The sequence below is a fragment of the Sus scrofa genome, chromosome 17, assembly GCF_054392235.1.
Source record: "Sus scrofa isolate SSC_HxYL_T2T_F1_AM1 chromosome 17, Sscrofa_HxYL_maternal_Yorkshire_Landrace_v2.0, whole genome shotgun sequence".
NCBI classification, from domain to species: Eukaryota; Metazoa; Chordata; class Mammalia; order Artiodactyla; family Suidae; genus Sus; species Sus scrofa.
The window spans coordinates 56,251,036-56,275,478 of record NC_139399.1 but is presented as its reverse complement, the minus strand read 5'-3'; the positions used below and the strand labels follow the sequence as shown (position 1 = coordinate 56,275,478).

At 55.9% G+C, this 24,443-nt stretch overlaps 2 protein-coding genes across 24 annotated transcripts in view; both read left to right on the top strand.

The window, feature by feature from the left end:
- The window catches only part of ELMO2 (engulfment and cell motility 2), a 40,968-nt gene extending 34,793 nt beyond the window's left edge, over nucleotides 1-6,175 (top strand). For all 17 annotated transcript variants that reach the window (XR_014832461.1, XR_014832460.1, XR_014832462.1 and 14 more), the window contains 4 exons: nucleotides 1-108; nucleotides 864-946; nucleotides 3,140-3,217; nucleotides 4,608-6,175. Coding sequence is in view for 13 of the 17 variants with exons in the window: in XM_021078300.2 (XP_020933959.1) it covers nucleotides 1-108; nucleotides 864-946; nucleotides 3,140-3,217; nucleotides 4,608-4,808 (470 nt within the window). In the remaining 4 variants the exon portion in view is untranslated. The remainder of the gene's footprint in view (nucleotides 109-863; nucleotides 947-3,139; nucleotides 3,218-4,607) is intronic.
- Nucleotides 6,176-7,761: 1,586 nt separating this feature from the next.
- SLC35C2 (solute carrier family 35 member C2) lies at nucleotides 7,762-23,297 on the top strand. Of its 7 annotated transcripts, none has more exons than XM_085002636.1 (11): nucleotides 7,762-7,800; nucleotides 11,522-11,883; nucleotides 12,380-12,530; nucleotides 13,546-13,609; nucleotides 14,278-14,350; nucleotides 14,893-15,061; nucleotides 15,142-15,225; nucleotides 17,690-17,865; nucleotides 18,993-19,122; nucleotides 19,234-19,394; nucleotides 19,491-23,297. In XM_085002636.1, exons 2-10 carry the CDS (start codon nucleotides 11,764-11,766, stop codon nucleotides 19,368-19,370), a joined length of 1,104 nt encoding a protein of 367 aa, XP_084858762.1. In that variant the 5' UTR covers nucleotides 7,762-7,800; nucleotides 11,522-11,763; the 3' UTR covers nucleotides 19,371-19,394; nucleotides 19,491-23,297. The 7 variants fall into 7 exon arrangements, 5 of the variants coding, with proteins under 5 accessions (XP_084858762.1, NP_001172088.1, XP_084858764.1 ...); XM_085002637.1 differs by lacking the exon at nucleotides 7,762-7,800 and adding an exon at nucleotides 10,890-11,003 and having other exon boundaries at nucleotides 19,491-20,073; XR_014831717.1 differs by lacking the exon at nucleotides 19,234-19,394 and having other exon boundaries at nucleotides 17,731-17,865.
- The last annotated feature ends 1,146 nt before the right edge of the window (nucleotides 23,298-24,443 follow it).

The following is a 24,443-nucleotide window of genomic DNA, read 5'->3' as shown; positions in this document are numbered from 1 at the left end:
AACGTTTCTGGTACTGCCGGTTGGCCCTGAACCACAAGGTCCTGCACTACGGAGACTTGGATGACAACCCTCAAGGGGAGGTGACGTTCGAATCCCTGCAGGAGAAAAGTAGGTTTATTTCTCTGTTGAGATGTCTTGGGAGCTGGACAGGCTGTTAGGAGACCTGGGTTCTAGTCTTGGCTGTTTCAAACTGGTCATCTGGCCTTGGGCCAGTTATTTCTCTGAAGCTGTTTCTCCCTCGGTCAGAGGACATCTGCACCTGGCCTGCCGCACGGGGCTGTCCGGAGAATTCAGTGAGAGCACAGATGTGAGTGGGTTTGCAGATTTGTAAAGGGTGATGGAAAACAATGCACTGGTTCATTAAGAGCAGAAGCTCTGAAGCCTGATTGCCTGGGTTCAGGTCCTGGCTTTGCAGTTTAATTCTAATGAATTACAAGTTAATTCTCCCCCTTGCCTTGGATTCTTCTGGAAAATGAGGATAACAGCCACATTTCCCTTGTCCGAGGACTGAATGAGTCCTCTGTGTAAAGCACTTACAACAGTGGCTGGCAGGGAGTAAGAGTAATTACTACGGTGTCCGTTGTCATCTTTATTACCGCGAGATAGAAGTGAGGTGAGTGTCTGAGGCCCTGTTCCTTAGGGAGACAATCCAAAAGCCCCGAACTGACCCCCAGTTAGACTTGACACAGCCCCGCCAGCCACGGGCCATGCACGGTGGCCACGGAGGAGGGGCCAACCCAGGCCACCCTCCCTGAGCGCGTACAGCCCCGTGAGTCTGGGGGCTGCAGTTTCCCTTCCAGCACTGATGCGAGGACCAACTTGCAGCATAAAGCTTCCAAAAACTAAGTCCTTTCATGTATCAGTTCCTGTTGCAGACATTAAGGCCATTGTCACTGGGAAAGACTGTCCCCACATGAAAGAGAAAAGCGCTCTGAAACAGAACAAGGTGAGTGGAGGGGCAGGCCTGGGTCTGAGCTGTTGTCACCGTGACACCTGGGGAGCAGTCCGTGGTGGTTGCTTTCTAGGTGCATGGCCTCTCGCCCATTCTCTCTCCTTAAATTATTCCTGAATATTTTATTAAAAACACTATGGACAGAAACCAGAATAGATAGAGCCCCCATACATGCCCTGTCCGGCCTCAACAACCGGGGTGAAGTCTCCCCGTCCACTTGTGCCTCCCCATTATTACTTTGAAGAAAATCTCAAGTATTTTATCATTTCATCGATTAATATTTAGAATGTGTCTCTAAATTGTAACGACTCTTCTAATATACTCACGATACCATTTTTACACCTAAAAGGAAATAAAAGATTGCTATTTAGTGTCAGATATCCCACTGATGTTTGATTTTCCACTAATTATCTTAAAAATATTATAGTTTCTCTGTATAAAAATATATGTATGTGTATTCGCACATACATGTACATCCACACACACTCATACCCATTTTGTTGCTAATCAGAATCCAAATAGGATTTACACGTTGTAATTCATCTTTTAAGTTTCCTACTTCATAAATTCCCCCTCAGTCTTTTCCGTCCTCTCGTGCTCTCCCCCTCCTCCCACTCTCTGCAGCTTATCAGTTGAAGAAACCAGGTTGCTTGTTTGATAGTTTCTCAGAGTCTGAAATCTGCTGACTGTCTCCCCGTGGTGTAGTTTAGCTCGTGCCTCTGTCCCAGATCTGTAAATTGGTAGAGCGATCTAGAGGCTTGATCCAGTTCAGGCTTGACGTTTTTGTTTTGGCATGACTCCTTCCTAGATGGTATTACATTCTATCCAGAGGCCCATAACTCTGGCCGTCTCTCTTTTTGTGATGTTAGCAGACTCGTGATGCTCAGCGCCTCATTTCATTAGTAAGTTAAGGTTTGCAAACTAGTATTATAGTGCAGTCATCCCTTTTTATCATTAGCTGAACTACTTCTCTATAGAGAAACTTGCCATCATCTACTGTAGTTTCCCAGTGGTACAGTTTATATAAGAAAGAAGGAAAATGCTTGATTCTTTCCTTTTACGTACCTACTTTTTTTTTTTTTTTTGCCTTTCCTAGGGCCACTCCTGTGGCATATGGAGGTTCCCAGGCTAGGGGTCTAATTGGAGCTGTTGCCACCCACCTACACCACAGCCACAGCCACAGCCACTCAGAATTCAAGCCGAATCTGCGATGACCTGCACCACAGCTCACGGCAACACCGGATCCCCGACCCTCTGAGTAAGGCCAGGGATCAAACCCTCAACCTCATGGTTCCTAGTCGGATTAGTTAACCACTGCGCCACGATGGGAACTCTTATGTACCTACTTTTAAAACCATGAAGTTCCCTGGCATCATCCATCAGTGACCCATTTTGTACATGCATTTTGTTTCGATTTTTAGTATTATTATGAACTCATGGATTTAAAAGGCCTATTACATTTGTTTCAGTCCACTACAGGTATATTGTTGATGCTCAGGTTGTCCCATCTTTGGCTACAGTTTATTTTCGTTGTGGTGGTTTTTTAAACCATTACAGCTTTCATTTTAATTACCCAGATATATCACACACACACACATACACACACACACGCGCACACACACACACACTTAGGGTAATATGCAGTCATTGACTCTGACATTCAGAGGTTCTGAGTGTTGAGAAATGGCTTTTTCCAATCGTTAAAGTATCATCAGGAGTTCCCATTGTGGTTCAGTGGGTTAAGGACCCGAAGTTGTCTCTGTGAGGATGCGTGTTTGATCCCTGGCCTCGTTCAGCGGGTTAAGGATTTGGTGTTGCTGTAAGCTGCAGTGCAGTCACCAATGCACCTCGCTGTGGCTGTGGCCTAGGCTCCAGCTGCAACTCTGATTCGTCCCCTAGCCCGGGAACTTCCTAATGCTGTAGGAGGAGCTGGAAAAAAGAAAAAAAAGTGTCACCACATCCTAGGCATGATTGTGTGGGGAGTGGGTAAGTGAAGGTTGATCATCACTGGCCTCATCTCTAGTCACACTTACGCACGAGCCCTGCGACCCTGATGACATCACATCTGAATCAGCACATTCGGTGATGGTCCCAAGGTACAAGGACTTTGGCCAAGATCTTGGTGTGTAGAATTCAGGCCATTCTGTTAATGGCTCCAAATAACTGAAACCCTTTTCCTTCCTTTAGGAAGTGTTGGAATTGGCTTTCTCCATCCTGTATGACCCCGATGAGACCTTAAACTTCATTGCACCTAATAAGTATGAGGTGAAGAGTGTGGCGCTCCCTTGGACAGCTGAGCCCTCTCTGTGACTCTGCACCTGGGGGTGTTGGGGGGAGTGGGCAGAACAGGGATGGCAGCACAGTGTCACGAAGGCTGTTGACACTTAGGATCTGCCGCGCTGGGGCTCCTCCCCCCTGAGCTGGGCTCTCCCGGTCACTCTTAGCAGCAACAGCAGGTTGCTGTTAGAAAGACAGGGTCAGCTGAGGATAATTTATTTGCCGGATGCTAGGAAAATTCTCTTTTCAGTTTCTGTGTGGCCACTCACCCAAGTGAGCTTGACAGATGCTCCCTCCTGGGGCCCCTGGACACATGCTGTGGTGGGTCTGACCTAGGCTTTGAAGCCGGATGGGTCTGGTCTTCCTGATGTGGGCCCTAGAGGTTCATCTGTAGCGCTGGAAGATACAGATAATGAAAAGTAACTGGTTGAGAGCATACATGTCTGGTGAGCTCTGAGAGCCATTGGAGGGAACTGGAGATGGGACTTCTGGAAGAGAAGACACTTAGGGCCTGAGCTGCCAGTGGGTTTTATTGGGAAGAAATGAAGAACTAGCAGGTGGGAGACAGGTGAGCAAAAGCACAGGGAAGGATGGGCAAGAGGAGCGGGGAAGGATAGACAGGAGGTAGGAAGGATGGACAAGAGGAATGGGGAAGGATGGACAGGAGGAGCAGGAAGGATGGGAAGAGGAGCGGGGAAGGATGGGTTAAGGATGAGAATTCTGTTATTTCCTCTTATCATGAGACCCTCAAGTTCAACTTTTCTAGCACTTATTTTTAACATCTATTGAGTTTTATTGGGTTTTGGGGGTTTTTTTTGTTTGTTTTCATTTACTTTTTTGAAAACAAAATTGAGACTGCAGTAATTTCTTTTGTGTCCTGCTTTTTTCACCTAATATGTATTTTCTGCCCACTATTACAAATTTCTCGGGTAGTTTCAGATACTTGGTATCCCTGTTGGTAGCTCTTATTTTGCATTCATTCCCTTTTTAAAAATCACACTTCGGAATTCCCTGGTGGCTCAGTGGGTTAAGGAGCCAGCGTCGTTACTGCTGTGGCTCAGGTCAATGATACGGTGCAGGTTCGATCCCTGGCCTAGGAACTTCTGCTTGCTGCGAATGTGGCTAAAAAAGTTTTTTTAAATTAAAAAAATTAAAATCCCATTTCAAATTGTCTCAGGGAGTTTAAATGTAAACCTCTTAGAAAAACCGAAAGGTCTCTCTCACCTCCCAGTTCATCTTTGCTGTCATCCCAGATCAGCCTTGCCTGCACCGAGTAGGCCCCAAGAGACGGCGTGAGCCCTCTTAGGAAAGGGACCTTGGCAGGACCTCCCATTGACCAGGGGCCACCAGGTGACATTTTGCAACTTGCTCCCCACAGTACTGCATCTGGATCGATGGCCTCAGTGCCCTTCTGGGGAAGGACATGTCCAGCGAGCTGACCAAGAGTGACCTGGACACCCTGCTAAGCATGGAGATGAAGCTGCGGCTGCTGGACCTGGAGAATATCCAGATCCCCGAGGCCCCTCCGCCGGTGCCCAAGGAGCCCAGCAGCTATGACTTCGTCTATCACTACGGCTGAGGCCAGAGCCAGAGTCAGCGGCACCCAGCAAGGGACTTGGGGCCCAGGAGAAACAGTCACAGTCTGGTGCCTTGTCTTTTGCTTGTACAGAATCTGTAGTGACTGTGGTGGCCAGTCAATGCCAGTCACTCCTCAAACCCACCTCGGACCACCCAGAGCTTCCTCTTGGTCCCTGTCCACTCTGAGTCGTGAAGGCGGGTGCTCTGCCCGCCCCGTCACCGTGGAGCTTGGGATCGGGCCGTGAGGAATGAACAGCACACGCCCTTGCCTTCCAGGCCAAGAAACTGCTTCTTGAGCTGGAGTTAAGAACAGCCACTCACCTTTTCTAACTGAGCCCGCTCGCCAGTCAGCTGGCTCTCCATGTGGGCCAGAGCTGGCCCAGGACAGGCTGCCTGCAGAGGACACACGTGCTGAGCGTGTTGAGAGCCATGGGGAGGCTGCCTTTGGGAGCCCGTGCCTGTGTCTCAGATCTAAGTGGAGGCCTCGGCCTTTGCGTAGTAGATGCCTTGCCCCTGCTTTTGCCGTCTTCGTGAGGGCTCATCCTGGCCTCGTCCAAGGCCATCATGCTGCTGCCGCTGCTGCTGCTGCTGCTGCCGCCGCCGAGGTCTGGCTCTGACATCTCTGGTCTCCAGAGCCACCGGATCCTCCTGCTCACACAGTTGGGTGGGCAGATGGACATTTCTCCCTACAAGGCCTCAGTCGCTCATCCTGGCAAGTCAGAGACAAGCAGGCTAAGTCCCACCCTCTTAGTCTCAAGGGACTCTACAGGGAAAGCCTAGATGTGGCCTCGGCCCAGACTGAGGTGAGGTCACTAGATTCCACGTCCCCCCCTTTGTCTTTTCCTTCTTCGGGGAGAAATCGCCCCCTAACCTGAATGGCAGCCTTCCCGTTTGCTTCCCTTTGGCCTTCCAGACTCAGGAGGCTTGCCTGTCCTTCCTCTCTGGCCCAGCGCTGTGGTTCCTCCCATTGGCTTTGATTTCAGGGAGCCGGCTGGGGCCAGGCAAGGCCACAGCTGTGCCAGTGGGCCTTCCCTGGTGCTGCAGCGCTTGTAAACCACACGCACAGCCTCTCTCCTTGGCCACGTGTAAACACAGGGGCATTCAGTATTGGTAGCCTGGCATGGTGGGTACTGCCCAATGAAGAGGGTACTATATATTTTCTTTACTATAGGCCATACTTATACAGACGTGTATATATATTTATATAAGATCTACCTATCCTAGGATGGAATGTTGGAGGGAAAATAAAATGGGAGGCCAAAAAACAAAAAGGTAACACTTCCAGTTGTGGGCTAAGATTGTAACCTGAGTGGCTGGGAGCTTCCTGTCAGTAACCATGTTTTCAATAAATACTCTTTCATGTACAAACTCGTTCCTATTAACAGCTCTTTCTCTGTACTTGCTCCCTGCCCAAGGGAGCTTTCACCTTGACAAGGCTTCATTGCAGTGTGTCTGGGAGATGTTAGCGAGCTCCAACTGGAGCCGTCAAGAGTCCCTTCCAAGAGTCCCTTCCTCCTCTTCAAGGACTCTGCCCCCACCAAGCTCATGCCTGCGTGCACGCGGGTACACACACACACCCCTGCTGGTTAATGATGCCACAGACTGTCACACCAAGACAAAGTGCTTTCTGCTCAAGCCTGCCGGGTACAGCAGGAAAAGGCATACTCTACACCCGCGTGGACATGTCCTCCCTCTTCTTCCTGCCAGGGACACAGCCAGGAACAGCTCCAGTCCTCATGCCTTACAGAAAAGGCAAGTTCTTCACCCTGTGTGTTGCCGATGCTTGGTGCCCAGCCTACCAGCTGGTGTTTTACGCCGTAGCTCCAAACCTCAGCCTTGGTAGCTGGGAGGCTAGAATGAGGGCGGTGATGTAGATACTGCATCCTGCCTCTGAGGGAGAAGAGGCTGAGAATCAGCACTTTCAAAAGGCACAGCAAGTGCATGCAGCCTTGGGGGCTGAATAAAGCCCAGAGCCTGGGTGCCATTGTAGGTGATGGTAAGTGCTGAATGAGCGAATGCCTGCGTGATGCCAGCTGGTGGGGCTGGGCAGCAGCGGCTTGCATAATGAACTGCTTTGACACTCTGGCCTCCATCCTTCTGTTCAGCGAGGCCAGGGAGCCCAGCTGAGTCCATTGCAAGGACTCCTGTTTGCAGCCAGCCTTAGAGCTACAGATCTAGGAGGCAAAAAGTCCCAAACTGGGCCTCAATCTGCAACCCTAGCCTGCCCTAGCCTCCAAATGTTTCCCTCTCTCCATATGCTCTCGGCCTTTTAATCCATCCTGCAAGATGAGGAGGATCCCAACTCCCTACTGGCATTTTTGGGCTCATTGCAACCTGCCCCTTGGTTACTTTTCCAACCATGGTTTTTTTTATAAACAAGTGGGCTCCAAGCCAGGCTCCAGTCTTCTTCTGGCCTCCTTATTTCCTCAGTCTGGGATGCTCTCCGACTCACTGAAATTGAGATCATTCTTTAAAGGTTCAGGCATTCAGAAAATGTTTAATGTTTATTATTTATTACCTCTCATGGATCTTCTAAGTCCTAATATTTAAAGCCCCTAACATCACTCCCCAGCTGGCTTGAGCTCCCAGAAGAAAAAGCCCAGGAGAGAGCTTAGTGTTTCCATGGTTGCCCAGCACTAGCTTGGAGAAAGTAAATACTTAATTTGTAAGCAGCTGACGGTTTTCTGGCTGCCAGAGGTGCGCAGGGGTCTGCAGGAGGCACCGGGGCTCCAGGCCGAGACCCCGGTGGAACCCAGGAGACAAACAACCACAGCCCAAGACCCTGCTCGGCGCGGGGCGCCGGGAGCAACCCGTGAAGCAGAGCGAGGGCGCGCTGCACGGGGTCTCCGCAGAGCGCCCTCGGCCCCGCCCCCGCCCCGCCCCCATCCCCGCCCCGCCCCGCCCTCGGCGGCTTCCGGCAGAAGTTCCCCGGGCGGGTGGCGGCGCTCGGCCTCGCACTTCCGGGAGGAGGAATCCCAAGCGCCCGCTACGAGGTGAGTGGGCGCGCGGCGGGCCTTCGGCGCGCTCCCGGGGTCGGTGGGAGGGGGGACCCGGGCAGGACTGGGAGCGGGGTCCCAGTCTGGCAACGCGTGCCACAGCTTGGGGCCCACCGGGGACCTGCCCCTCCCGGGCCTCGGTGTCCCCGTCTTGGAGGAGCCCGAGGCTCCGCGCGCGCTCCGCTCTCCCTCCACCCCCCGGCATTTCCCGAGCACCCGAGACGTGACCCAGGCAGGCATCACGCCGAGCCAGCCCTGCCCTTGGAGAGGCCGCATCCCGCCGTGGGGTGGGAGTTGGAGATGAACAGTAATCACGTAGGCAAATGAGGAAACGTCAGGCAGTGGGAGGTGCCACGAGGATTAGGAGGGTCCCCTACCCACACCCCTGGAGGTTCAGCCAAGCAAAGGTCGGTGGAAGAGTGTACTGGGCAGAGGGAACAGCACATGCAAGGAAGCACACAGGCTTGTGTTGGACCAGGGGCCAGCGTGGCAGAAAGGAGGGGAGGGAAGAATGAGGTTGCAGATGTGGGCAGAGGCCAGAGGGTAGGAGGCCTTCCTCTTGGGCCAGTGAGGGCCTGGTCTGTTTTCTGTGCTGAAGCCATCCCTCCCGCTGAACTGTGAACTCCAGACCATAGAGGGCGAAGAGGAAGTAGGGATACCAATTAGAAGGCTTGTTAACTTTGAGAAGGTGCTCCTTGGGGGCTCCCGTCGTCATGGGGACTCCCTGCAGTGAGGGGACCTGGACTGGTTCCTGGAAGGAAGGGTAGGATTTGAACAGTGGAGGGACAGCATGGCAGTGATGGAGCAGGAACCGCACCAAAAGCAAGAAGGCGCCAGAAGGCGATTCCCAGGAGGATGCAGACTGCCCCAGCTTGGGAGCTTGGAAGGGGACAGCAGTCTTAGCGCCGGCATGCCCTGGGGTTGCCCATGGGATGTCAGCAGTCAGACTTAATAGGGAGCAGATTTGTCCCCCAGGTGAAATTTAGCAGACATTGTTGGTTGTCACAACTTGGGATGAGGCGGAAGGGATGCTCCAGGCATCAAGGGTGGAGAGACCTGGGGATGCAGTGGAACATCCTCCAATGCACAGGACAGGCCATCTCCCCAAAGAAGATGATCTGGCCCCAAGTGTCAGTCATTCCAAAGCTGAGAAATGTTTGTAGAGAGGAAGGTGCACGGGCCTGGAGTTCTCTTAGATGTGGATTTGGTGCCCATGTGCTCCACTCTAGCTGTGTGAGCAGGAGTCTGATGTGGAGGTGCAGGCAGCAGAGAGAACCACAGAGGAGACCAGTGCGTTGTGTGTGTGTGTTTGGGGTGGGGGGGGGACCATGGTGATTCAGAGCCTAGTGGTGGCGGTCAGGAGATGGGACCCTGTATGGGATTTTTTTTTTTTTTTTTTTTTTTAAGATAGAGCAGGCAGTATTTGCTGATTGAATGTGGGCCAAGGAAAAGAGAGGAGTCAAGGATGAGGACAAGATTTCTGGGAGTTCCCTGGTGGCCTAGCAATTAAGGATCTCATGTTGTCACTGCTGTGGCTCATCTTTGATCCCTGGCCCAGGAACTTCCACATGCCAAGGATGTATCCCCCCCACACACACACCCCCAAAAAAATCCTGGCCGGAGCAACCAGATGTTGGTGCTGCTGGCTGAAGTGGGAAGATTTGGACAGAGGGTGGATGAGTCCTGGGAAACAGGAGTCAGTCCTGAACAGGTTTGGTCCAAGGTGCCTGATGCTAGACATCGAAGCAGAAAGGATAAGGAGGCAGTGCATATTCTTCTGGAGCCGATGGGGAGGTCAGAGGGAGGGAGCCACTTCAAGGAGATGTGAGCTTGCATTTCAAGGAAGGGGACCGCCTGAGACCACCTAGCACAGCAGTTCTCAGCCCACTGGAAGCAGCACCCTCTTTTTAACGACAGATATTTCCTTAACAACCCCCGCTTTATTATCCTCAGATGAAATTTATGGTGAATAAAAACGATCTACACACAGAATTAAAAAAAAAATTGATGATGCCTTAGCCATAATAGAGAAGAGAAATAAAAGGAAAGTAATTGATAGTAAAATAAAATGCGTTTCAGTATGTGAGTTCCTGGGCAGCCCAGTCCTAGAAGCAACTGTGAAACCGTCCGTGCTTTCACCTCTCATAGAACCTCTGGGAGCGTGAAAGCCACCATGCAGAGGCCTGCAGCTGCAACCCGGTTGTGCTGGCAGCTGGCAAACCATGGCCGTACGTGATGTAGTTTTCCCCAGCCGGGAACTCGTGGTACTGTTTTATCAAAAACAGTTCAACCTCCCCTGAGTGTACGTGGTGTTCTTAGACACTTGCATGCCTGGTAGAACCATGGAGAATTTGCTCTGTGTTAACAGGGGAAATAGAGTTGGGTTCTGGATGCAGGACATTATAATTAGATCTTTCGCCAGTGTGAATGTTGAACTTATGCAGGATGCAGAACAATTCTTAGTTTTGTGGTCTCTCCCCCTGGAGTCCCCACTCACTGAAAGCTAGGAGAGTCCCCCCCCCCGCCCCAAACACCACAGGGCTCCAGCGTCCCCGAAGAGAACCCCAGCCTAGGGTGTCCTTCAGGCAAAGCTTGGTGCCTGCTCCCAGTTTGCCTTGGGGGAGGGGACATGATAAGCCGGTTCCAGAGTACAGAACTGGATGTCATTTCTCCCTTCAGGAAGGACTGGGGGTGGGGGAGCAGGCTCTGTCTGATCAGATGGTTCTAGGAAGGCTTCCAGAAGGAGGTGGCATTTCAGCTGGGTGGGAAGGGCTCAGAGGAGGAGATGGGGGGAGGAGGGACGCACAGATGAAGTAGCGTGTGGGTAACACAGGACCCGGCTCCTCCTGGTCCCCCAGAGCCCACGTGCCCCACTCATCAGGCTGGGCTGGGTCGACCAGGAGGCAGGGAGTGGTTTCCTTGGTTTCCTCTGGCCAGACCCTCAGGCAGGCACCGCCCCTATGGGAGTGGCTGTTAGAGGTGCTGGCAGAGGAGGTGTGGGTTTTCTGGTTCATTTTCAACGTCTAAAGACCAAATCAGTCTCCTGAAAATCACGTGCCCTCTCTCTTGCATTGCGCCGTCACACCATACGGGGAACGACCAGGGCGCCAGGTGGCTGTAAGCTAACGTGGCCGCTGGGGCTCCTGTCTGCGTGGAGCCCACAGCCTCCCGGGGGACCCAGCCGGTGCTCAGATCATCAGGTCTTGCACAAGTGCCATGGAGGAAAAGTAGGGGAGCAGGCCGTATCTCAGGGGGACCCATCAAGGGGCCGTGCTCCCTGAGGAAAGGACGTTTGAGCCGAAGATAAGAGGAAAGAATGAAGGCTGGGCTCCCTCCAGCAGCAGGAAAGGGCGGGTGTGTTTGGGGAAAGGAAAGCCCTCCAGCGGGGCTGGACAGGACTTCTTAGCTGCCAGAAGGGTTTTTGGTCTTTATCTTAAGAGCCCTGGAAATACCGAAGGAAGGGCTGCAGGCTGATCCAACATGATCAGATTTACATTTTTAAAAGGTCACTTTGGTGGAAATTCATGGAGAACAGCTTGAGGTGACAGGAGAGTGGCCATGATGGGGAGCTGTGAGCCTCTGGGCCAGAGGCGGGGCGGGCTCCTTCCGGGGGTCCTGCCCGCTCTGCTCAGGAGCAGGGCTGGGGAGTGACAAGTCCGGGGGGGGTCCCCCCCTCCCCGTTGCCAGAGCCACCGAACCGGCCTTTCCATCTTTCCAGCCTCAGCCCTGGGGTCCGGCGAACCGTGTATGCAGTGGATCATGGAGCGGGTCGGCTCAGGCCACCAGCCCCTTAGGTGAGGACAGTGCCTGGGGCTCAGCAGACAGTCCTGGATCATGGAGGCCGAGAGCGCGCCAGCCGGGAGACTTTCCTGTTGAGAGTCGTGGGCCCAGCTTGGCCGGCCGTCTTCAGGAGAGGCGCCGCCCCCACGGACCAGAGCTGGGGAGCTGCCGCTTCCGCGGATGGGGAGGTGGGCCCTCGACGTGGCCTTCCTGTGGAGGGCGGTGTTGACGCTGGGGCTGGTCCTTCTCTACTACTGCTTCTCCATCGGCATCACCTTCTACAACAAGTGGCTGACCAAGGTACCGCGGGGACCTCGCAGGGCCCAGGCCCCGGGGCGGGGGCGCCGCCATGGCCACAACGCCCCCCGATATTGACCAGCAGGAAGGCACGGGCCTCACCTAAGCAGACTGGAAGCCGGTCACGCCAGTGAGGGGACGGCCCTTAAATATTTGGATGGAGGGGAGATCAGGAAAGGGGGAGCCACCGAAGAGGAGCTGGGGACCCTCGGGGGCCTGAGGCAGCACAGGCCTGGCCTGGTAATGAGCTGCTCGGGCCATGCAGGTACTGCCTGGGAGGGGCCAGAGCAGGCAGCTTGGGGGCCTGTTGAAGTGACAGAGGTGGCACCAAGCTAGGCCTGCTGCTGCCTGCGTGACCTCCAGCGGTGGGGCGAGTGTAATATGGGTCAAGGCCCCTCATACGCTGCCGAGCCCTCCTCACTCCTCCGGCCGGTGGAGGTGGGGAGCCCTCGGGAGCTGGCGGGCTGTAAAGGCGCCCTCGTGCTCCGGCTGCCCGCAGAGCTTCCACTTCCCCCTGTTCATGACGATGCTGCACCTGGCCGTGATCTTCCTGTTCTCCGCCCTGTCGCGGGCCCTGGTTCAATGCTCCAGCCACAGGGCCCGCGTGGTGCTCAGCTGGACCGACTACCTCAGAAGAGTAGCTCCCACAGGTATGTGCCCACAGGCGGCTGGCCCCAGGGTGGAGGGGGCCGGATCCTGAAAGGAAAGCCAGAGGCCCAGAAAGGAAGCTTGCGGGCTTGAAGCTTAGGCCCTCCCCCTTGCGCTCCCACCCCCACCTCCACCCCTGACTCCCTCCCATCCTCCCTCCCACTTCCTCCCTCCACCCCCAGCGCCCCAGAGGCTCTGCTGCGCCTCAGCTAGCAGTTCCCTCACCCTTGTGCATGCACGTGCCCTGAGCGGGCACCACAGCCTGGAGATGGCAGTGAGCAGAGCCTAGTCCCTGCCCTCGTGTGCAAGGGGATGCTGGGGAGATTGGGAGGGAAGTGGCACACCTGAGTTGCCGTGGGGGGAGGCGCTGGGAGAGTGTGGTGCCAGGGGCATGGTGGGGGGGTAGGTCTGAAAGTGCCCCAGATGCTGAGAGGAGGTGAGAAGAAAGGCGAACTGAGAGGGGTCCAGGGTCAGATCCTGGAGGACCGGGTCCTCCGAGAGCAGCAGCGAGCAGCGAGCATGTGTTTCATTCTGAGGCAGGTGGGAGCCATTCTGAAGAGTTTGCCAGTAAGGGCTCGGCAAGATCAGGTTAACGCCCCTCCCCTCTCCCGGGGGACATTCAAAACTGTCAACAAGTGGGGACCACACAGGTCCCAGCCATTCAGAGTAGACTGCCACCTGCCCTCGTGCTGGAGCAGCCCCCTCCCCTTTTGGGAAGTCTGGGGTTAACCCTCCAGTAACTGGGTGGAGGAGTCCCCTGGTGGCTCAACGGGTTAAGGATCCACCACTGTCCCTGCCTTGGCACAGGTTTGATCCCTGGCCCAGGGAACTTTCGCATGCTGCAGGCACGGCCAAGAGTTAACTGGGTAGAAAGGAGGGCTCATCAGCCCCAGAGAGAGCCAGGGCATCCAGGCCAGAACGGGACACTCAGGCACCTCAGAGAAGTGTGTGCGCCGCTGGCACATCTGTTCCGGCCTGGCCTGGCTGTGGTCCCACGGGTGCCCCATGTCTCCACAGCACTGGCGACAGCGCTCGACGTGGGCTTGTCCAACTGGAGCTTCCTCTATATCACCGTCTCGCTGTGAGTACCGGTGCCGCCCGCCTGCCACCTGCCTTGGGGCTCAGGCACACAGCTACCCGGCCAAGGGGCCAAGGGGCCAGGGGGCGGGTCTAGGATGGGCCCTTGCTCGCTCCGCCCCCCTGGCTCCCAGCAGCTCTCCTGGAAGTCACGGCCTCTGCAGAAAGCTGGCACAGAGGGGACGCTGTGCCTCCCTGCCAGGAGGCCCAGGCAAGCCCGGGGCTCAGCCAGCATTGTGACAGGGCAGGGGACAGAGGGGCACGGGGCGGGGGTGGGGGCAGGTGGCAGCTATTTCTTCCAGCTGATTCTGCGCTTCAGCGAGCACAGTCTCTGCCTTCTCTTTTCCCCGCTTCTCCTGCCCCCACCCGCCAGGGTAGGTGAATAATGGGGCTCTAAGCTCAATGTCAGACCTGCAGCTTTTGTTCCCTGGTAATAATCAGAGGCCTCTTAGTCAGAGATTTCTTGCGATGAAAGGTCACCTATCAACCCAGAAGACCTGGGCTGCCTTCCTTTGGTCTTTTGTATCCTGGTTACCCTGCTGCCCTCAGGAAAGTCAGGGGTCTCCCCCCCCCGGCCCTTTCCAGCCCACTGATTGTGCCGTGGGCGCCTCTCTTGGCAGTGGTTGGGCGCGCGGGCTCCAGCAGTGCATCGTGGGTAATTTTCCCTTCCAGGTACACAATGACCAAGTCCTCGGCTGTCCTCTTCATCCTGATCTTCTCTCTGATCTTCAAGCTGGAGGAGCTGGTGAGGCCTAGCTCTCCTTGCGTCCCTCCTCCTCCCACCAATGCTAAGAATAAAGAGAGGAATCTGAGCAGTGGCTGGTCACAGCATGTGATGGAGGGAACAAGCCCAGCGCAGGTGGCAGTAACTCACCGAGGAAGGACCCAGACAGGGCCCTACTGAGACTATTTAGAAGCTGGTGTGGCAGGAGCACTGAGCACAGGAGACGGGGTCAGGGACGAGGGCTGGGGCAGCGGGTCCTGGAGGCTTCCTGCTGTGCAGCAAGAGGCCTTTGTTTGCTGGTTGGGGGCGCCTCCAGGGCCACGTGGGGACCTAGGACAGCTGTGAGAAAGCACCATAGTGCTTCGGGAGGTCGGGTCCATGCCAGCTGGATGTCAGTCCTGATACATCAGTGGGAAGGGGCTATCCAGGACCCCTGGGCAGAAGGATGTCTTGCCCCAGGGGCAGCTGAGATGGCTGCTGACCCCCAAGCTCCAGACACGATGAACGTGAGGCCCCCGCCCCCCCAACCCCGGGTTGGCGGCAGCGGTTTCCCGTCCTTTCAGCGAGCGGCGCTGGTCTTGGTGGTTCTCCTCATCGCCGGAGGCCTCTTCATGTTCACCTACAAGTCCACGCAGTTCAACGTCGAGGGCTTTGCCTTGGTGCTGGGTGCCTCGTTCATCGGCGGCATTCGCTGGACCCTCACCCAGATGCTCCTGCAAAAGGCGGAACTTGGTGAGTGAGGGGCCCAGACGCCAGGCAGGTCGGAGACCGGCCGGGCCAGCCCGACAGCTCACCCGTGTCGCCTCCTACAGGGCTCCAGAACCCCATCGACACCATGTTCCACCTGCAGCCACTCATGTTTCTGGGGCTGTTCCCTCTCTTTGCTGTATTTGAAGGTACGTGGGGTCCTCCACCTCGGGGCACCTCGGTGCAGCGGGTCCCCCGCCCTGCTCCAAGCCTGTCACTGGAAGCTGCAAAGGTTGCTGAGATCAGATATGGCAGTCCCTTCCCAGGCGGTGCCTGGTTTGGGAGCTGACACTTAAACCAAATGGCTAGACTCCAGCGTGATCAATGCTACATGGAAAATGCATGTGAAACACAGGAGGCGGTCATAACGGTGAATGCAGAGAGCTCTATGCCAGAGCTGTTCTCATCGTTGTAAACACTGTAACTCCTTTAATACCGCCCTCCCCCCTGCCCGCCAAGCCCCATGCGCCCGTGCTATGACCGCCCCATTTCATAGGCAAAAGAAACTGAGGCGGAGAGAAGTAGAGGTGGCCTCGCCCAAGGTCCCCCGGTTCATAAACGAGCTGAATGTGGATCCAGCATCTGGCTTCGGAGTCCCTCCTCCCAAACCTCATGCCAGGGTGGTGGGGGGAAAGGCAGGCTTCCCAGACTGCATTGCGGAGAATCGATGGGATTTTGACACCCTGATGGGGGCGGGCATCCCAGGAAGTGAGAATAGGAGGTCCAGGCGTGGGGAGGTGTGTGTGGGATTGGTGTGCATTTCCAGCGCCTCGAGGACAGAGGTGGGGGTGGCACTCAGGAGCCTGGCCCGTGAGCAGTTCCCTTCTGCTGTCATCCCCAGGGAGGAGGCAGGGAGAGTTTCCCAGGCAGGGGTGGGGGTGAGCCATCGCCGTCCTTTCCCCCGTGTTTTGGAGTTAGTCTTTGTCTCCTGTTTATCCTTCTTCCCAGAGTCCCTTCTGCCCTCGGGGTCATTACAGAGAATTCTGTCCCACATCCATTTAAGTTTCAAGCAGTGAAGCATCTCAAACCTTTCTGAGAAAATTATTCCGCAGCCCCGTTGTCCAGGAAACTTCTGTTCTGCAGCCTCATTTTTTCATTCCTTTTTAAAATCTCTCCATTCCTTCCTTGTGCCCCCTGCACGGAACGCCACGCTCTCCCCCCCTTCCCGGTGTTTACACCATTCCCCATCTCTGCAAACCCTCATCCGCAAGCCCCTGGTAGTCATCACTTAGCAAAGCTGCATGGATTTAGCTCCTTTAATCTTTTCTGGTAAATTAATCCCCCAAGCGCCTTCATTACTTATGTTGCTCTTCCCCGAATTCCCTTCAATTTGCCGAAGCCTCTGCCTCTGCAGCACTGCTGAGCCCAGCACCAGACAAGATGGCCTACATCGGGAGGCCGTTTGCCCGGCGGGGACTGTCACTCTGCATTTCTTTGGCGCTTCCCTCCAAAATCTCCAAGTCCCCGGCCAGCCTCCCACTCCCACACGTGTCCACTGTTCCTCGTCCAGGGCTGACCTGTACACCTGCTGCTCCCCCAGGGGCTTTCCTGCAGGGAGGAACCCAAAGACCCCTTCTCACAGTTCCCATTGTGGCTCAGCGGTAACAAACCCGACTAGTATCCATGAGGACGTAGGTTCAATCTCTGGCCTCACTCGGTGGGTTAAGGATCCAGAGTTGCCATGAGCAGTGGTATAGATCCCAGATGCAGCTTGGATCCCATGTCACTGTGGCTATGGTGTAGACTGGCAGTTGTAGCTCCAATTCGAACCCTTCCATATGCCAAGGGTGGGGCTCTAAAAAAGCAAAAAAAAAAAAAAGACCCATTCTCTCAGATGCGCGGTGTTGGAGGGCTAGGAACACTCTGAAAGTCTAAGCCCACCTTGCTGTGTGGCTGCCTTGCGAGTGTCTCTGGAAGAGGGGACTGTGGTCCTGCCCTGTCTTTGTTGGGAGTGTTCATTTTTGAAAACTAGTCATCAAATTATACCGTCCTGTCTAGTCCCAACCCTTTCATTTTATCAGCAGGGAAACTGGTCCAGAAAGGGGACGTGTCTCGGCCAAACCCCACAGCTACGTAATAGCACCACCCCGATTAAATGGCCAAGGTTTGTAAGGATAGAGTTCCGTCCCTGTTTATGGGTGGCCCACCTGCAATTTAAGGCGGTCGTCCTGTGGCCTGGGGCACTGGCCGGCCTCACATGGTGGGCTGCCCCGCCTCTCTTTGGCCCACTGGGTGTCACAGCTGCCAAGGCCACGTGACGTCACCCTCCCCCACCCCCTGCTGAAGACGGGGAGGTCCACCCCGGTTGCCTCTGCTGGGGCCAGCCCTGACCGACCATGTCAGCCTGGAGGCTCCGAAGCACCTCCCCGTCTCTCCCGGTTGGGATCTCCGGCTTGTATCGCCCCAGGGCTCTCTGGCAGCCGTCACTGCCTCCCTGATTTCCCCAAGTCCCAGGCCATCTGCGTGTCCCTGCCCTCAGGGCCTCAGACAGGTGGCAGGTCCTCTGTGCGGTGGTGCAGCAGAGGCAGACTTTGGTCGCCCGGGTAGGGTGAGGCCGCCCAGGCGGGCACACCCAGGACTTGGCCTCCCGCTCTCTCCCCCCATTGCTTTCAGGTCTCCATTTGTCCACATCTGAGAAAATCTTCCGTTTCCAGGACACCGGGCTGCTCCTGCGGGTTCTGGGGAGCCTCTTCCTTGGCGGGATTCTCGCCTTTGGTTTGGGCTTCTCCGAGTTCCTCCTGGTCTCCAGAACCTCCAGCCTCACTCTCTCCATTGCCGGCATTTTTAAGGTACAGTCTGGGGGTGACCCCAATCCTGTCTTGGGGGGGGAGCCCCCTGAGGGTGTCCCAGCTCCTGCTCCCCAGAGCCCTGCAGAGAAGACGGAAGTGCCTTGCCAGGGTGCTGCATGCTGTGCTGTGCCCTTGCCTGCGCTGCCTCTGTCATTAGCGCAGCCCTGTGAGGTGGGGGTGGCCATCCCTGCTCCACAGACAGGGACATGGGCATGAAGAGGTGCTCATACCCAAGGACACACAGCTGGGAGGTGGCCAAGCTGGGGCTCAAAGCCAGGTCTGACCCCACTGGGCCTGCGACACATTTACATTTTACCACGAATCCCAGCTCGGATCATCGGGCCTTGGCCAGAAGCCAGAATTGAGCCATACTCGACAGTATAGGGTTCTGGGATTGATTGGCAATGTCTGCCACAAGCACAGTAAGGGATGCTTGTATCATGCGTGCCTTGTGTTTGCCAGTCCTGCCTTTACTGCTGCCTAGCAGCACACTTGCCCTCGCTTCTCACCATCTCTCACTCCTTCCTGCTCCAGGGCCGTGGACTGGGCAGAAATTGGTACTAGAGGCATGTGGCCTAAAACCAGAAGCACAGGGCTCCCCAAGGGTCTTGCCAACCAAAAAATGAGCCATTAAGTTATCTTTCTCAGAATGAGGACTGGTCCCATTTGTAGCCAGTGTGGACCAAGAACCCCGTGACCAATGTGTGTCCAGTAGAGCCCAGTGTGACTGCATTCCCTCGTGGTAGCAGAGGGCTCTTCATCCTCAGGTGTCTTCTGGAAGGGCAGCTGTCCTTCCATCCTCTGGACACAGCGGTGGGCTTGACAACATTGCTCCCAGCCCAACATGTGGCTTGCCTCTTAATCCTCTCAGAATTCTGTGAAAAGCAGCTCCCCTGCTGCACCTCAGTGTCATGGAGGGAGGAACGTGTCACAGGCAGGCCTGGGTCCCCGAGCCCAGGGGAGCTTTCCCCTTTGCCTGGCAGAGTCGAGGTGGGGGTCCGTGGGAGTTTTGGCAGGTCTGGCCCCACCCTGTGGGCACACCGGTGCCCGTCCCCCCCCCAACCCTGCTTGCCAGGGGGCCACCTCCCCCTGCTGAGCATGACCCCTTCCGGCCTCTCTGCCCGCAGGAAGTCTGCACTTTGCTGTTGGCAGCTCATCTGCTGGGCGATCAGATCAGCCTCCTGAACTGGCTGGGCTTCGCCCTCTGCCTCTCGGGGATATCCCTGCACGTGGCCCTCAAAGCCCTGCACGCCCGAGGTAACCAAGCTGCCCCCCTGCCCCCACGGAGGCCCGACTCCTGATGACAGCCTCCCCCTGTCCCCACGGAGGCCCGACTCCTGATGACAGTCTGCCTTCCCGTTCACCCAGCCCCCCGGGAGGCTGGCTCTCGACTTCCCAGAGCAGTTCCAGTCTGGCGACTGTCTGCACAGTCCAGCTGCCTCTGTACTAGCTGTTCCTCTAACTCAGGAAGTTTGCCTGGTGATTCTGCCACCGCCACTCCTTAAAGCCACAGGGGTCGTCTCCAGGAGGTGGGTGGGGGCCTGGGTGTCTCAGCACACCCTCACAGTGGGGCCCAGCAAGAAGACCCGTTGCTGGGTCTGTAACCTGGCTGTTTTTGTCCCCAGGTGATGGCGCCCCTAAGTCCCTGAAAGGGCTGGGCTCCAACCCCGACCTGGAGCTCCTGCTCCGGACCAGCCAGCCGGACGAGGAGGACAACGAGGAGGAGTACTTTGTGGCCCAGGGGCAGCAGTGACCAGCCAGGGCACCAGCTTAGAAGCAGGCCACTCCCCAACCTTAACACGCCTCGGCCGCTCCGGGACCCAGTAGCCTGTCGGGGGAGCAGGGGGCCCGGCGCCTCCCGGGCTGGGCCTCGGAGAGCACGTGACCGCGCGGTGGTGGTACCAGGGTAGGGAGCTGCTCAAATGGGTGAGCCCCGGGCCGGCCTCTCGGAGCTGCCCGGGGCAGGGGCCCGAGCTGTGCTGGCGTCACAGCGGGCCAGGGGAGTGGGCTGTTCTCAGCCGCCCGCCAGGCCCCGGACGCCAGGATGGTGATTTGCAGTTCTGACGGGTTGCTAAGGGGACAGGGTGTGGACTGCAGAACGTTAGAAATGGGGGATGGAGACGCTGGGGCCTGGTCACCTGGAGAGCAGAGATCTGCTCCCAGAGAGCAGATCTATTTATAGTTTGGAAATAAAGGGTTTCCGGTCCACTGGCCGCCTTGCCTTGCCTGGAGGTGTGGGGGCGGGAGGGGTGGCATGGGCCTGGCCTCTCCCCTTCCCTCCCTGCCCACGTGGCCTTCTTCAGGTGACGGAGCCCCAGTGCCCTCTCGGGGCCCCTCCACACCTGCAGGCAGGAAAATTTAATAGGTACCGAGTATCACATTCTGGGGCCTTTGATGCTCTCACAGCCTCATCTGAACATTGACTCTGTCACTAGCTGTGTGGCCTTAAGCAAATTACTTAACCTCTCTGTACCACAGTTTTTTCATCTGTGAAACGTGGATAATTACCTCGGAATTGTTCTGAAGACTGAGTCAGTATGGGTAACAGAGTAAATGTCATGTATGTATGGATTTGGAAAATCCTTCTAACAGCCGTGGAACTGAAGCCCTAAATGAGTGGCCACAACAGGCTGCACAGCCAGGACTGGGTGCCTCCGCGCCTGTCCTTGGAACTTATAAGAAGGGGATGTGGATCTGGGACCTGGGCCTCGCTTACCCCCTTGGATGTGTCCCCCCGCTGCCCCTGGAGACTGCAGTCCTTTATAAAATGGAGAGGGAAGCGGCGGGATCCCAGCGCTGAGGTGCAGCGGGGCTGAGGCCTGGCCTCCCTGCCTTGCGGGAGCTTTTAGGCACTCACAGCAGGTGGCGCCATCGCACCACACTTCGGATCCCCAACCTGCGCTACCAGCCACCACCATCCAAGCCCAGGCAGGGGTCCCGATGGAGACCCAGACGGGACTCGTTAGGAGCTGTTCGAATCAGATCAGAGCCATGTCTGCTCAGTCCACTAAGCCGAGGGGAGTGTTCGTGCTTTAGAAACAGGTCAGCAAACTTTCTCTGAAAAGGGCCAGATAGTAAATATTTCCCATTTGGGAGCCATATAGTCCCTGTCGCAGCTACTCAAGCCTGCTGTTGTAGCGGGAAAGCAGCCACAGGCAGAGACAGAGAAGCGGAAGGGCGTGGCTGTGTTCCTTGAGAGCTGGCCCTCAAATCCAGGAGGCCGCCCGCTGGCTCTACGTCGTCGCCAACCCTCGCAGTAGCTTTCTTCAGGATGACTGCGTCCCACTCTCAATCCTGTGTCTGGGGAAACTGAGGCCCAGGAGGGGCCGGGGACTAGCCTGAGGTCCTCAGAGCCTCTGCACTCAGGCGGGATGAGAACCGAGGTCTCCGGCCACCAGTTCAGCCTCACAATGCAGATTTCTGCAGGCACTGTGACACCCAGGGCTCCCCTGAGGTGGCATCTTCGCTGGTTCCTGTACCTCTGCCCTCCTTGGGTTCTGTGAGCTCAGAAGCTAGGATTAAGGAAGAGGGCGCACGACGCCGGGTGACGTGGGGAGGACCAGAAGAAGGGGGCTGCTTGGGATGCAGGATGCTTGGGCGGCAGGAGAGGCTGCCAGAGCCCTGCTGGCTCAGGTGGATGAGAGCTTCCTGTCTGCTCTCCGCCTCCATCCACCTCTCCCCGCACAGGGAGCAAGTGTGCTGTCTGGTGCAGTAATTATGGGGTGTGGAGCCAGGGGCCCCCACCGCTCACATGTTGGGTTCAGTGACAGCCCCTCACTTAGTGGCAATTACCAGCCAATCCTAGAGGAGGGCTCCCTCTCCCCCTCCCCCACCCAGCCCACCCAGTCGCCTGGCCTGCTGGGCCAGACAGCATCACCCTCAGCTTTGAGCCCTGGAAGCACCCATGCTGTCTGCAGCCATTGCATCTCAGGGCTGCAGCGTCGTCATGGCAACTTGGTGCTCGCACAGGTTGAAGGAAGCTGAGGATGTGACTTGTCTCTCCAAGGCTGTGGCATCTGTCCCCACGAAGCCTCCAGCTTCAGGGCTTCTGCTGAGGAGGGAGGAGGGGAGGAGAGCTGACCTGCAGGTTCGGGTTTTAAGTGCTTATGTGCCCACCGCCTCTTGGCCTCTCCGGGGGCCTACGGTGAAAGGGAGGTTCATGCCCCCAATATACAAGGATGTCTGCAGTCAGGGGCTTGGTGGGGATAAGAACGAGCTGGGGTTTGCCGGTGGGAGAAACCTGAGACATCGGGCTGGACCTGGAATACCTTCATCTTCCTTCTGGTACCTTCTCCGCCAGGAGGGCTCAGGGGATCACCTCCATCTGTTTCTGCTCCATTCTGCTGGGGAAAACGTAAAATTGCCAGTGGCTCGAGAGTAGAGTTACGTGCCACCAGGAGAACTGTCTCCGTGGCACTCACCGCTGCTTTCTGCGTCACGGACTATTGATGAACTGAGCTGCGTCCCCGGTTTGCAGTCCAGAGCCGAGGGTGGGGACGCCCCCACCATCCATCCGGCTCTGCAGCGTTCACTGAGTGCTGGCCGTGTGCCAGACGCTGCCGGACCTGGGATAGAGACGTTTGTCCTTGGGGAGATGGCAAACAGGGCCACCATTCCCCCTGCCCAGGGAAGCGTTGGGGTGCGGGGGACAAGGGAGATGGGGAGGGAACAGAATGGACGTGCCCTGGGCACCTCCTAGGCCTTGCGCGTCAGTCATTTAATCGCTAAGAACCCAGTGCTGTAGGAGTTGATTGTACCTGTGTCATAGCTGAGGAAACTAAGCTCATAGAGGTTTAGCAAAATAGTGCCTCGGAGGAGTTCCCGCTGTGGCACAGTGGGTTAAGAATCCTATTACAACAGCTAGGAGGTGTGAGTTCCATCCCTGGCTCAGTGCGGTGGGCTAAAGGATCCGGTGTTGCCACAGCTGCAGCTTAGATTCGATCCCTGGCCGGGGAACATCCATGTGCTGCAGGTGCAGCCATTAAAAAAAAAAAGTGCCTAAGAACACAGCCTCAGGAGTTCCCATAGTGGCTCAGCGGATTAAGAACCCCACTAGTATTCATGGTGATGTGGATTTGATCCCTGGCCTCGCTCAGTGGGTTAAGGGGATCCAGTATTGCCACAAGATGCAGCGTAGGTCACAGATGCGGCTGAGATCCAGCATTGCTGTGGTTACGGCAGAGACCGGCAGCTGCAGCTCCGATTCCACCCCTAGCCTGGGAACTTCCTTGTGCTGCGGGTGTGGCGGTAAAAAGCAAAAAATTAAAAAAATTAAAACACAACCTCAGACTTCAGCAAACTTGGCGTCACATCTCCTCTAAGCCCTGAGATTAGCTGTGTGTCTTAGGCATGTTGCTGACCCTCTCTGAGCCTATTTCCTTTAAAAATGGAATAATATATATTATTAGTTAATAATATAGCTTACATATACATATGTGTGTGTGTATATCTGTCTTCTAACAAAACTGTTTTGAACATAAAATTGCATATGTGAAGCAGTTAGCACATGCTGGGCACAGTGATAACCACTCAGCAAATGTCAGCAACGGAGATGTGACATAGTTTACCTGGGTGACACAAAGCAAGTGAGCAGAGGAGCAAGCATTGGAGTCCCGGCCTTCTGAGGTCACCCTCCCTGCTGCAAGGCCTGGGACAGCAGAGACCCTCAGTGGATTTTTGTTCCGTGAAGGAATTTCCAGTCGTGGAAAAGGGGGGGTTTTCCAGGTTCCGAGGAACAATCTAACTTCTAATGGTTGGCCCTGCAAGAAAAGGCTGTCCCCCCCCACCACCACCACCCATCCCTGCCAGCCTCCAGCCCCCCAGCCATCCCCTTGAGCCTTCACGCTAATCCCACAGCCCTGACAGCAGCCCGGCCGCTTTGACCTTGCTTCACAGCAACCCATTAGCTTGACTTCTGTTCCCATGGTTATTTCCAGTTTCGTTGGCAACTAGTATATTTCCCCAGAAACAGTCCTAGTCCGGCTGGCATCCTGCCAGTGGGTCCACCTGTTTCTCTTAGGTATCTGACGAGAACTCTCCTGCTGGGACAACAGAGGGACAGACGAGGAAGCAGGAGAAAATGCATTCAAGTGCATTCAATAAATGTTTCTGGAGCCCCTACAACACGCCCTGCCCAGTGAGAGCCGCTGGAGGTACAGAAGGCATTAAGATGCCGTTGCTGTCCTCGAGAAACTTCTGCAGGGCTTTTAAATCCATTGGGTTCCCTGGGAAGTAGACACAGAGGTGGCGATCCCCGTGTAAGATGTTGTTTAGAAAGTGGTCTTGGGAAAAACACCTGTGGAAAGGAGGCGACAGTTCAGCAGAGGGAGAAGCTGAGCTTCAAGCGGGGTGGGGTTCGGGCCTTTGCACGTCCTCATTGATCTGTCATTGGAAAGAGGTGTGACCTTGGATGAGGCAGTTTTCTTCCAATCAAGATAATCTCCCCAAAGGGCTGACAGCTGAAGGCTGCCTTCCAGCCATGCTTCCACGGGCTGGGGGAACAAGTCCCATTCCCAGAGAAGAATCAGCAGCCCGTGTCAGCAGCCACCACATGTAGGGTCCACAGCCTGGTTTCAGGC